The 14,997-nt window shown below is 26.9% G+C and overlaps 1 protein-coding gene across 2 annotated transcripts in view; it reads right to left on the bottom strand.

Annotated features, from left to right (window-relative positions):
- The window catches only part of LOC132948909 (limbic system-associated membrane protein-like), a 248,434-nt gene that overhangs the window by 84,934 nt on the left and 148,503 nt on the right, over positions 1 to 14,997 (bottom strand). For both annotated transcript variants that reach the window (XM_061019600.1, XM_061019599.1), the window contains one exon: positions 4,460 to 4,659. In XM_061019600.1, coding sequence (XP_060875583.1) covers positions 4,460 to 4,659 — 200 coding nt within the window. The remainder of the gene's footprint in view (positions 1 to 4,459; positions 4,660 to 14,997) is intronic.

Consider the following 14,997-nt stretch of genomic DNA (forward strand, 5'->3'; position numbering starts at 1 on the left):
GTACTATGTAGACATATTGATTAGTCATTGGTGGTGACTGATAGTATATATTATTAAACAAGACATAAAAATTATTGGAAATAGGTCATTTTTGTGCAGCTACAGATTTAATACTGTAACCAATTTATCGTTTGATATTACAAATATAATAAATAGTAATATATAAAATTAAAACCTGGTTGAATTATTTTATTTTATATCGTCTAATAAAAAATCCTATTATTCCCTAGTATTATTCCCATATTATTATGTTAGCGTCATATTATGAAATTAAGTTAAATATTATACAATATACTTCATACGACATACAGTTATTAATATATCCAACAATGTTAATACTAAAATCAATATGGTACACGTCTCATAGAACAATTTAAATTTTAAAGTTAACGCTTCTTATTAGGTACTTAGGTTACTATAAATTGTATCGGTTCTTGGTGTTTCACCTAGTGAATCGGCAAATTGTTTCTGTCCTTTCGTAATTTAATTTATGTTTATGGCTGTTGGTTTTTGAAGTATGTAGGTGAATTATCGAGCCAAGCGACCCATCCCAATGATAATCATTTAGGAAATTTCTAAAATTTATTTTGATAAATTCGATTTTCCTAAGTGCGGCTTCACGTACATATGTAGATCTTATGTAAGTACCTATATACAGTTTTTCGCTAACAATAGAGTTTGTAGTATTAATTGTGTATGTATTTATATAAGTGCAAAGTGCACAAGAAAAAATAACATATATTTTGTTTTACCTATCTGTTGAAATACCTATAAGTTCTTATTTTTAGAAGTATACAGTCAAGTTAAAAGTCAACAAACTTACTTTTGAATAAACTGAAGTATTTTAATTTAAAATATCTTAATCCATAACATGTTAATATAAATATATTATTTAAAACAGTAATAACGTTTTACATTGTAAACATTACTTCAAATTCGAAAATATCGATGGATATAATATGTATTCATCATGCGGGTCGATAAAATATGTATTTTACTGTTCAGTTATATCTACAAGGAAAACTATTTTATATGCAACGATATTCTTATGTTCTTAGTTGTAGTTATATCATGTCAGCGTATTGTACATCAATAAATTATTTATTAAATTTCATGACGAAGTGTAAAAAATGCTTCTGGAAATTTTCAATTACTATTTTAGTTATTGGAAATTACGTGACGAGGTAAAAAATTAACACCAGCTATAACTACCATCAGAATAAAATTATGAATATAATGGTTTTTTAAATTGACGAATTACGTTCAGAATATTTTAAAATAACTGAGATAAAAATAAGGGTAATTCAAGTCATTACCATTTTGAATATGATTTTTCTTTTACGTTTAATCCACATAAACGTATAAAGATAAACAGGATGTATTTAAAAAAATGTTTTTGTTGCATATTTTGTTATTTTTGTGTAGCCATCTAACAGGTACAATAACAATTTTTAACATTATTGGGTGTACCTATACATTAATACGTCGATATAATATAATTGGCAAATATCGTGTATTATTATTATTATTTTTTCATAGTGTACATTTTATGTGTATTTATTGGTACATTTCAAGATATATCAATACAGTTTTTAATGTTTTTCATGAAGTTTATTCCTGATAATATTTTAGTGTACATTATATTATATTTATACTGATTATTATATCAATACCTACATCATATGTTATTAATTAGTTTTTGTGCAAAAGTACATAATATATATTTCATGGTTATTAGTGTATTCAAGCCACAAACTGAAATATTTTATGAAATTATTTCAGTATTTCAGTAAACATAGTTCTGGTTAAAAAATAACCTAATAAATGATACATTTAAATTGTATACTTCCTTAAAACGATCCAAAAAAATTAATTTTATATTCAAATATTTATCAACTGTAATATTTATATAACAATAATAATTACAAAATGCATGTACATCATTATTTATTTATTTATTTTGATATCCAATAATTACTACTAATAACTACTCACTGACAGAAGCTCGTGCGGAGGCTTCTCTTGGTTAAATATTTGAAATAATATACATCCCAAACATAAACTAGTATAATATGATAAAAAATTGAATAAACAATAATTTCTACCTCCACAAGTATTTAAAATTTTAAACACGATATATATTATATTTGATTCTGAGCGGAGCGATGAATATATTGAATTATCACTGAACTCAAATTTAATTCATACATTACAGTGACTTATATAATGACCATGTACACTCAACACCTATACGACTTCAGCAGATCGATTACCTACTTTCCTCCTAATTTTTTTTAGATTTAGTACTCATATCAGAGCCAATAAATTGGAAATTTATTAAATTTACATGCCAATTATGGTTCAGATTCAGATATTCAACATTGTATTGATTTAAAAAAAAAAAACATAAATTAATAGTTTTAAAACTTATTATTGTTATAACATATGCTTAGTTAATCAGTTTCACTGTCTATGGTATATCAACTGGGTATATTGAAATAAGTATTTTATAATTTGAATTTTCTTTATGTTTTATCATAAAAAGTCCATACTTCGTCCGAGTTGTTTTTAGAAATACTTTTTCTTTATCAGTATTATTGTATTTTAACAAAATTCTCAATAATAAAAATTACATTTGAGTTGTAGAATACCCTACCTACAACCTACCCATATCATTCAAGAAATTATGTATTAATGAAAAAAAACGGCTTTCTTATAATGATTTAGGTAGCCAAACTGAAAAACATGTAACATCACTCTAACATACTTTATAAAGTATATTTTAGATTCAGTGTAGATTAAATTACTAAAGAGCTTTTATTTTTATCCGAATACATTTTCCAAGGGAAATTTTCTTTTCTTCAGATTGCAATTTTTTATTTTTGCAGATTTAATGGTTTGAAACTGAACGATGACAACAAACAGTACTGTCAAGTTTCAAGGAGGTTATTTTGGGATTTAATATAAATTATTCTACACGACCAATCTAATTGATTATTATGTAATTAACAGTATGATAGACGTGAAATGAATTTTTACTGCAGCCTTCGAATTAAAAATATTGCATAATGCGGTACTGGCTTACGCCTAAGTAAGTGATAGTACGTCATGTCAATTTATGATAAAACTATTGATAATCCTACACCCTGTATCTGTATCTTATGTAGTTGTGATCGTACTTAATTTTTATAGCCAAATTAATAATAATTCATAATAAAAATGCAATTTTTATTAAAACAATTCTATAACACGGAAATAATTATTTTATATTATTGACTTAACGTTCACTCGATATACTCATTATAATTTATCAATATTAACATAATACAGTTGGATAGTATTTATAATAGAATATTTGAATGCTTTATAGAAAACCATAAAAATGGTCTTATTATATTTGAATCGGTTAAATTAATTAAATCTATTTAAATAATAATGATGACATTTTACAAGATTATTAGTTTAAATAAATATCTTTATTTTTTAAACAATGCGCCCCGAAGGTTTATTTGTGAGACACTCAATTTTCTGTTTGTAATAGGTAAAAGTCCCTACAGTAAAATAACTCCTGCGACGTACGTTTTCCAGAGCCATAAAATCGAATAATCTTGTGTACAATCTTCTAAATTGCCATTACATTTCTAGGATATGTATTTTTATTCTTATAAAAACGTCGATAATATTATTTTCACGGTCTAGCATAATATTCGGAAAGAAGTGTTGCAATTTGTTAGTTGTAGGTATAGTGGTACTGCAGCGGTGGTTTCAACCCAAACTAACCGCAATTTTCGTTTGGATCCAAAACGGTACTCTGGGGTGCGTGTTATATAAAACGTCTGGTTAAGCAATGGGGATATACTATTTTTTGATCCAAAAACATATGGAAAGCAATATAAAAAAAAAGAAGGCAATACCACCGGCATGTAAAATATATATCGTCAGTTATTTGCATACGGTCGCGTGTGTGTCGAAGAATTCGCCTCGAGGGGACATTTTTTTCTCTCTTACTCACGCGACACCAACACCACGACTGCCCGTCTGCTCTCACCTCCTAACCACCCCCCCCCCCCACGACATTTCCAGTTCCACCCCCGGTGACCCCAGTCCTCGTGTGACTTGTGTGCGCGCTCGTGTTATTTCTATTATAATGTTGTAGCGTTTACAAAAGTTCTGAAATACGTTCTGCCGGACGAGTGTTGGTATTTTCGTTTGCGTACAAGTCAAGAACGACCTACGTGAACGACTCCGTCACAGCCGTACGCCACCCACACGAGACGGCGCGCGAACGATTACTTAGAGTCATCGATAGTCACGCAATCGAAATCAATCACCTGGCTTTGCCACATTACCCTGCGGTTACCCATCGTCCCGTGCCTTAATCCGTAACCTATAACCTCGTTGTAAATAGGTGTACCACACTATGCAATATATCACAGGCGCGCCTCCGTTTTGGACTTACCATTTTCTCGGACAAGTTGGCTATCTCGCAGTGAAGCAACGCCGTGCTGCCCAGCTGGACCGTAACGTTTGTCGTGCCCACGTGAATGATCGGCTCGGGGGTCGGCGTGGACGGCGCCAACGTAGTGGTGCGCAGCTTCACCGGAGGCTGGTCATCGACGGCGGTCGCCGGGTCGGACACGTCCAGGTGCAGTTCGTGTTCTGTGAAGTGACATATACCAAAACGAAAAAATCTAATTAAACATCACGAACAAATTCGTATCGTGTATAAGTGCGTGTGTGCGCGTTTGTGTGTGAGTGTTTGGGGCGGGTACGTTTGTAATGTTAATGTGCTCGTGGTCGCGGTAATTTATTAATAGTGTTTGGCGATATTAGTGTGTGTGTGTGTGTGTGTGTGTGTGTGTGTATGTGTGTGTGTGTGTGTGTGTGTGTGGGTTGGTGCGTGGGTGCGTGGGTTGGTGCGTGGGTGCGTGGGTGAGTGTGTGTCAACTGAAGCGCAATAATCGTTAGACGCATTCATCGCAGTGAAAACTTCAAGTGCGTGAAATTAACACTAACGCGTCTCTCTTTTATTTTCCAACACATTCTCACCCACACTGCACAGTTTAATCCTTCACGCGACCGAGCATCGAACCACCCGGCACACGTGTTAGGTACACGTTTTAAAAATAATTTCAAGCCAGTTTGTGTTTTCTCTTTGCCGGGTCGACGCGTATCGCGCGATCACCTTAAATCGACCGTGGCGAAATTCCAATTTTCCTGAAAATTCACAAATCGGTATGCACGCGTGATATCCGTTATTGGGTGTAACCTAACCTAACCAGACCACTCAATAAACCAGCGGTAGACAACATGAAAAACAAATACATTCCAGTAGATATTGCGTAGGTACCTACTCCTTCAACGCATTTAACGTTTTATATTTACGCACGATACATGGGCTAATCAATTAGTCATTGTGTCTGTTTAATAAACAACTACAAGTGATGTACCTATTGCTATATTATGATAGGTATCATAGAAAAAAAATAAAGTGTATCAGCAAGTATTCGTATAATTGGTCGAGTTAATAATAATATTATCATACTTCAGTTTGTTACTTTAGTTTTGACGTAAAATCGCTTTATAATTAACCACTTTGAACAGAAATACATTAATCATATTTCACTGCAATGGTATAGGGGTATTAATGCGGCATATTATTAAAATATAGTTATTCAATTACCCACACAACTTTAGAGTAGAAGTCCTCAATTGATTAAATTCGTATTCGATTTGAGAAAATGACGTGCTTGTATAAATAAATGTATGAGGCGTTTATAATGTGTATAGGTACTGCCACATGTATTAAATAAGTTTGCCATTATAATGTGTGTTTAACGGTAATAGCAGTTTAACTATTAAAGATTGATTGATTTCGTTTCTCCAAATGGGATTACTGCAGTTGTAGTCCCGTGAGGTGAATTTAAACTACTTAGATTATCATGACACTTTATTAGAAATCCTTCAATCATTTTCAAATTAACATGCGTCATCGTATTGGTTTATATGGGTTGTATATTAATTATCAAATATAATTATCTTAGACAATTTTCAATTAAAATATGAAGTTGATACCTCATGATACGAAACTAACATAAAATGTTAATAAAATAAAATATAAAAATGGTTGATTAAGAATTGGAAAATAAAGTTTAATGCGATGACCCACATAATATATATAATATATATATATATATATAACTATGTGTGTTTACGTTTCTTATACACACCTATCAGTGGTTGGAAGGAACGAGTTCCAAGTGTAACGGATTGCTGGAACGCATTCCTTTTTATAAAAAAGAACGAGAAAATGAACAATTTATTTTTTTCAAGGAAAAATAACAACATTTTATCGTTTCTTTCTAGTTCCAATAATTTACACAGACATGTAAATAATTGAAATAAGGATATATTATGTAAATTTTATTTTTTAATGTGTTTAGTGTATATTGCCAATTAGTGATCGTTATCGAGTATCGACGTTAATTGTTACTCATTAGTCATTAGTTACTTTATTAATATTTCTCATAAATTATAAGTTAAAATTTAAATTGAAATAATTATTAATAACAATAAACGATAAGACAGTCGACATTTATGTCGGCTAAAAATTTAATTTTGAAGAAAATCTCAAAATAGAATTATAAAATACTAAAATAGGTACATACTTGTAGGTATATATTATTATAATTAAAAATTAAAGCGGTATGCATATGAAAAAAAAAACATAAATGATTAAATAAGAATTTTTATTTTATTTGGAACTAAAAAAGGAAGTGACTAACTGACTATAGTACTGACTTCAAAGTTAATAACAACTAGTAATATAATTATTTATGTAATTATCAAGCTATAATAGTTTATACTGGAGCCTTTAAATAAAAAAAAAAAATATAGTTATTATTTATTATTATACAATACTATACGATTTGTTTTTGACGACAATTAGTTCAGCCTACGCGTATAAATAACTAGAAAAACATTCAACTTTTAGCAATGTATATAATATATATAATATATATAATATATTATACAGAGTGTAACATATAGAACTGACTTTTGGAATAAATTTTGTTCTAATCAATATTCAACATTTTTCTTATATCATTTATATAGTCACTTGCGCTACACATATATTATACAAAAAATTATTTTTATTTTTTAACACAGAAAATAAAAAAATTTAAATTTGATTACAATTTTTTTGAATATAACATTCAAAATAGCCAGTTTGTGATTCTGATTATAAGAACAATTTTAAAACATTTATATAAGTCAAGTAGTGTAATCTTTAAAATATCAATATTGTTTTGATTAAAAGAATCTGGAACGTAATAACTTTTTTTGGGGAATTTGCTGACATGAGTATATTTCTTAAATTATTTACTATAATCATATAATTTTAACAATATTTGTCATACGTTTAAGTAACATTATTTTTTAATTTATTTTCGTCAAGTCTTTTTGTTACACCTTGTATATATATATATACCTTAATATATAGGCTGATGGACAGTCTCCTATCAGAGTCGTTTTTTTATTTTGTATAATGATTGATCATTGAATCGAATTTAACATACTGAAGTATACTCAATGAATAACATGATAAACATTGTACATATTAATGACTCAATAGTCAATACCTAGGTACTATATAGCAGAGCGTGTTTCCCGATTTTAATTTTACATTCAACTTAATATTATGTTTACTGGTTACTGAAATATTATTATTTTTCCAAAATATGGTCTAATGAAATAATAACATAAACATATGTCAACTTAATGTAATAAATTAATTATGCGAACGCACGAACTGCATATCACTATTTAATAACATAATATATTGCACAGTTGCAATTTGGTGAGGTATTAGTTTACTCACAGAGATGAGGATTTCTTTTATACTTTTTAAAACTATTAATATTTATTGATTCTTTAATAATTATTGTTTGGTAAATTTAAAATTAAGTTATTGGACCATATAGTTGCTCAGGATAGTGGCTTAAGTAAGAAATAATTGTATACTTACAGATCCCTGTATGTGGTTTATCGTATATTATTATTTATTATATAGCGTATATAATTAATAATTATATACCTATGTACTTAATACCTATTATAAGGGCTGTGAATTTCATGCGTTTGTACAATTTTCTCTGCATCGTATAATAATATGAAATATATGAATAGCTATCAACATATTTTTAAAATTATACATAAAATGATTGAAAAATCGAGTATAATACCTATATGCAGTTATTTATTTTTGATGTACAACATAAAAACTTTTGAACTTGTCGAATACTGGTTTTGCGTAAATTTTTCCGGTTTCGGTTTTCATATTTTCTCAAATATATTTTTCGTTAACTCCCATCCACCTTCCCACTCTTCCTAAAATTACCAACTAGATTTCTACATGAAACAACACTCAAAATTGAACATTGAAGATCCATTTCTGTGATAAACACCCCATAAAAAACAGCATAACATTGTAAAAAATATTTCATTCATCGCCCAATTTCAAAAAATACACTATAATAATAACAATTAATGATGTGCAAGATGAGAATAGTATACATTTTTCCACCCTTCAAATGTACGAAGCCTGTTTCTACATTAAATAGTGAAGTACGACCTATTATACGATTTGTCTCCGGTGTTTTCAAAATTATCTAATAAATATTAAATCACTTTTATGCTTCAATTATATTCTTGCATAATATGAGGTTATTTATATTCACACATGGATTATCATAAAATAATATTATTTCTTGTAATTTAATTCAAATTATTACAAAGGTACCTATACAGAACTATGCCAATAAGGTAAAATGGGGATTGGGAAAGACACCATGGTGCACCTGCAAAAGTATATATAATTATATTGTATGTATTATATTGTAGTTATTCAAATGTGGAATTCTGTTTAATACAGCAGAAAAACAAAATCGATTTTGTCGAAACAGGTGTTACGTAAATAATCCAGTTTCAGTGCCTATGCTTTTTTTCATAATTTAAGTGCTTGTGTGTTAACATTTATTTTAGAAAATTTAAGATTTATTGGAATGTCTAAAAATGTGATTGGACTTTTTCAAGACACTTAACATAATAAGATAATCAGATAATTTGTATTATATTCTGTAGATCTTATATTTTATATTATATTTATATCGTCAATGACTTGATCAATTTAAACTTAAATTGAGTGCCTAATAGTTTTTGACCAGGTACTTTTTCCTCGCATCCATTGTTTTGAATATATTTTGATAAAATTGGTCACTGGATAGTGGATTGTACATATAATTGTATATTTAGTGATTTTGATTTAATATTATTCCATTGTTTTTGACATACTTTTGAGTAAAATAATATATTTAGGTATATTGAAAATAATGAACTTCAAACTTGAAAATAAACTCGCCCTGGTTGTTATACTCGTCATTGATTTGTATAATAATTTTGAATCAAGACACATTATGTTTTTTATAATATGATATTCTGAGTTAAAAAATGCTATCTAGTAATAAAATTAATAAGCCATAATCAAGAAAATCAAATTAGATACGTTGTATTAAATGTTATACCTTTTTGACCAAGAAACTAAAATCCGATCAACATAAGTAAATAAAAAAAAAAATAGCAAACATTTCAAATGTTTACAAGAAGCTACAAATGAGCAAATCTATTTTTAAAATTATACCAACTGTCAATAAAAAGTGCTGTTAGCTAGTGAATTCATTAATGAAAATCTAAAATCTCTAGGGTTATTTCTTTCTGAATCACAACAATGAATCAAATTAGGTTTTCTCGAAAACTAACGTAGCGTGAATATATTCTAGTGGTTTTTATTATGAATTTTACCCAATTATTGAGAAAGTAATTGGCATTTTCTAGTTTTTCCTTAGAGTACCAACTAGATCATATTTTTACCAGAAATCATGTATAAATAATAAAGAAGATTATAAAAAGATAAAGATTAAAGACCTTTGTATGTTCCAAAATGTGATGACTACTCAGAATCTTAATTATAATATATTGTAGTTTTAAAATATCATAAAATATTATTTGTAACATAGTACATTATTTGTGTACATAAATAGATATACGGAGTGTATCTTATGTCATTGTACGCGGGATTTTTTAACGATTATGGATCGATGACATAAAATTTCGTTAAAACGAAAAAAGACGTTTCTTTATTTTTAACAGGTAATTTTTCATAACAATTTCAAAATTTTTAAACACGCAGATGAACCAATAGCAAAATCAACTTTATTTTTTCAAATGGCATGCACTATATTTTTTTTAATGGATTCTGGTTAGGCTTTTTTTTCTAAAAATGTTGATGGTCAAATCATCAATTTTGGTTCGCTAGTTTATTAATTATGGTCCTCTAAAGTTTAGTAAGATCTGCATTAATACTTTTAATTGAAATAATTGGTATAGGTTTAATTTACAAGATCTAAATATTTTTTCTTATAACTACCTTTTTTATACACTTAAGTAGTTTAATCGGTAATCTAATGACACTCAAAAAAAAAAAACATAAACAAAATTGTTGGCAAACATAGTTCATTATTTTTATTCTAACATACAATCATCAAAATCAATATTATTATTTTCATGTGTTATTATAGGTAATCGTAATTAATTACTTCACAGTTATTTTTCTTATAATACTCGTATCATAAATTTGGATTCTTCATTAGGTGGCTAAAGTAATAATGGTGAATGGGTAAATGGTATTCGATTGTTGACATTAATGTCTTAGGTATGTATGGGAGTAAAAAAAATTGTGAAATGAAAAAAGTGCAATGTTTTGTGGTACTCTTCTCGTAGTAAACTTGAAATTTGAACCATATAGGTTATACTTATTGGTAGGCCTATATTGGTAGGTATCGTATGCAAAGTATGAATTTAGGAGTTGAAATTCATAACCCCTCTTTTTTAGTTTTGGATATTTAAAATTTAAATTTTATTTCGTCTTTTTCCTATCATAAATTTCTATCATACTTTTCTTACAATAGCATTAATTTGGATTCTTTATTAGGCGGCTAAGGACTAGGTAATAGGTACCTAATGGTATTTGATTCTTGTTATAATAATATTAAAAAGCTGTAATTAACTTAAGTAAAAGTATGCCTAAGGTAAGTTACAAACTATTTAGGTTACAAACCTATATTGAGATTGACAATTTATCAAAATATCTTGCAAATAGTTTATTTTAAATCACGATTATTAAATAATTCTTAAAGAATTTCAACTGCTAAATTCATACTTTGCATGCGAACGTACCAATATAGGGAACTTATGGTTCAAATTTCAAGTTATAAAAGTTAGATATAAGAAAAATGTATTTAGCTCTTGTAAATTAAATAATGAACTATGTTTGCCAACAATTTTGTTTATGTTTTTTTTTTTTAGTGTCATTAGATTACCAATTAAACTACTTAAGTGTATAAAAAAGGTAGTTATAAGAAAAATTATTTCGATTAAAAGTATTAATGCAGATCTTACTAAACTTTAGAGGACCATAGTTAATTAACTAGTGAATCAAAATTGATGATTTGACTATCAAAATTTTCAAAAAAAAAGCTTTACCAGAATCCATTAAAAATATAGTATATGCCATTTGAAAAAATAAAGTTGATTTTGCTATTGGTACACCTGCGTGTTTAAATATTTTGAAATTGTTATAAAAAAATTGACTGTTAAAAATGTAGAAAAACGTCTTTTTTTGTTTTAACGATATTCCATGTCCCCGACAGCAAATTTTTGACTAAAAATATTATTATAATATTATCATTTCAAAATGCTGTCTGGGATTATTGATCCATAATCGTTAAAAAATCCCGCGTACAATGACATAAGATACACCCTGTATAATATTTATTTATGATATTTAATTTAGAACTTGAAAATGTATTATTTATTTAGCATGATAAAATAAGAAATAATTCTCAAATCGTTAAATCAAAAATGCTTCTGGTATTTACAAGTTCTGAATTGTAATAATTTTAAAAATTAATAAACTGTGTTTAATATAGGTATATAAAAGTAAATTAATTTTTTATTAACTATTTGATCAATACTCTAAATGAAAATATCAATAACATACATGTTGATTTACCAAACATACACACCCCTTCTTTTTCAATTATGGAGTTATTTAATTTCTGATTTTTAAAAGTTTTTAATAAACTTAAAGACCATATTTTCAAATTCTTGAGATTGTCCAACATAAAGAGCATAGTTGATGTATTTTTTCATTTTATAAAAAATCAAAAAAAAAACTATATTTTTTGTTTTAAACTTTTTTTTTTATTAAAAACAATGTTTCAAAACATTGTTTCAAACAGTATATTTAAAATAACTTAATTTTAATTTAATATGTAATTTACTTATATGCCAATATGCCGTGTTCTAGTTTGTACTAATTTGTACTACTATGTTTCACTGTTATTTATTACTTATTTGAAATCTTAAAAGTAGGTATTTGAAAATTATTTCAAATGTTTTCTGAATATTGTACATTATATTATTATTAACTATTAGGTAAAAACATTTTCAATTTATTAATTTATTCAATAAAATTAAAAAAAAAATTAAACTGAAGGATGGTAATAGATATAATTATTTAATACTTTAACTTTTTTTCCTGAAGGATATCTATTATTATTTATTATTAATTATAAACAAAAAAAAAACACAATAATCAAAATAAATTATACTATCAAAATAATTTTACACAGTTTTAAACATGTTTTATTCATTTTAAACAATGAACAAAACGTTTAAAACAAATTTTTTAAATATAACAACCTATAGAGAAATAAACGTTTGTTTTTTTAATTAAACATTGTCTTTTATACATCAATTTTTTTAAAGGATATTTATTTGTATAGAAATATAGACGGATCGAGTTCAATATTTGAACGAATAGTTTTTATTTAAATTTATGTTCTTAGGTCTAAGGATAATATAGGTCCAAGGTAGTGTGCATAGAAGATATGAGAACTATGGTGATATGAACATTTTAGCAATTAATATTAATCTACCAACGTTTATAGTTGTAAAAATGATTCAAGTGTAATAAACAATAGATCCAACATCAGTCATAACATCTATTTTATATTTTGGTAAAACCATTATTAATGACTATTATCCTTTGTATAAACATTTTTATGACTAAAAAACTGTTTGTATTTTGAATTGGGTACAACATTTCTAATTGAATCATAATATTATTATTATAATAATTTGAGTATAGTTAATAATAAACCAGCGACTTACTGATGACTAAGCATTGTAAGAAACTGACCTACATTATACACAAACTTAAAAATCAACTGAAAATAAGAAGAAATTCCACTTTTAGTTTAAATAATATATATTTAATTAAACTTTACAACTTTAAATTTGATATTTTACATAATACATCTTTATTATTTGTTTATATTATTCATATAAATAATAAATATTTTAAGTACAATATATTGAATATACTGTATATAAACAAGAAGCATTGCACCATAAAATATCACAAAAATAACAATAACTAAAAATTAATCATTGGTTTAAGTACACATTAAACATAATATGATGAATTATTATTTAATGGATTATAGTATTATAATATTATTAACAATATTTTTTTAATGGATATTGATAGATTAATTTTAAATTAAAAAATAAAATAAAACAATTTTCATACTTCCCGCCTCTGGCACCAACAGCTATCAACAATTATTATTTTCCGCCCACTCTATTTAGAACTTTTTTTATGCTCTAGGCACCGCCAATATTATATTTTAGATTCTGAGTGAAACGATGAATGTATTGATTTTACAATGATGTGTGTTTTTTTTTTTATTTTTTTTTTTATTTTTGTGTCTGTGTACACGATAAGTAGTCGAAATAATGCTTCGATTTTCGACTTCAGTATCTTGTTCGATGGGAAAGTGAATATCGTTGGTGCATTGGGGAGGTCAAAATTTTAATTTCCCAGTAGTTTTCAAAAGCGATGTGAAAAACAAAAGAAAAATTAAGGAAAAACGGGAATTTTTACGCAAAATCGATTTTTAACAAAATCGATTTTGGTTATTGGTGTAACTCTAAAACAAATGACCGTAGATGCATGAAATTTTCACTGGTTGTTTATATTTGCATTTTCTATACACAATACAATTTTGAAAATAATTTGACTTTTTTTGAACTGTTTACGGACATTGTCAGTTTTCAGTTTTTTTAAATTTTTTTTCTATAAATATCAATAAAATTTTATTTGTTGGGTAAAAAAGCTTGAAAATTTAATAGAAGGCTCCTAGGTTATTGTTTCAAAGGCAGATGAAAAAAATTAAAAATCCTTAGTCACAGTTTTTTTTTATACACGTTTAAAGTTCAAATTTTGACAAAATACGGAAAAATCACGAAAAATAGCAAATTATTTTGAGCTGAGAATTCATAAAAATTTTTCTTTTTAAATCTAAGATTTTAAAATCTAAGATTTTAAAATCTAATACAAGATTACTCATAAGTTTGTCTAACTTTATCAAAAAAAAAATTTCTACAAGAAAGTCAAATTAAATTTTTATGAGCGTTTTAAATTCATATTTTTACAACATTAGATATTCACTCGATTTCTCATGTACCGATTTCCTTATTTTCTTGTAATTCAAAAACGAATGACTGTAGATTCTTGAAAATTTCACTGAATGTTTATATTAGCATTTTCTATACACCATAAAATGTTGAAAATATTTTGACTCTTTTTGAGCTGTTTACGGACATTGTCAGTTTTCAATTTTTTTAGTTTTTTTTTCTATAAATATCAATAAATTTTTATTTGTTGGGTAAAAAAGCGTGAAAATTTAATATAAGGCTCCTGATATATCGTTCTAATAGCAGTTGAAAAATATTAAAAATACATAGGCAAAATTTTTTTTTATAAGAATTTAAAGTTCAAATTTTGACAACATTTATCAAATTTAGAATTTA

The sequence above is a fragment of the Metopolophium dirhodum genome, chromosome 7 (assembly GCF_019925205.1).
Source record: "Metopolophium dirhodum isolate CAU chromosome 7, ASM1992520v1, whole genome shotgun sequence".
Taxonomy (NCBI): Eukaryota; Metazoa; Arthropoda; class Insecta; order Hemiptera; family Aphididae; genus Metopolophium; species Metopolophium dirhodum.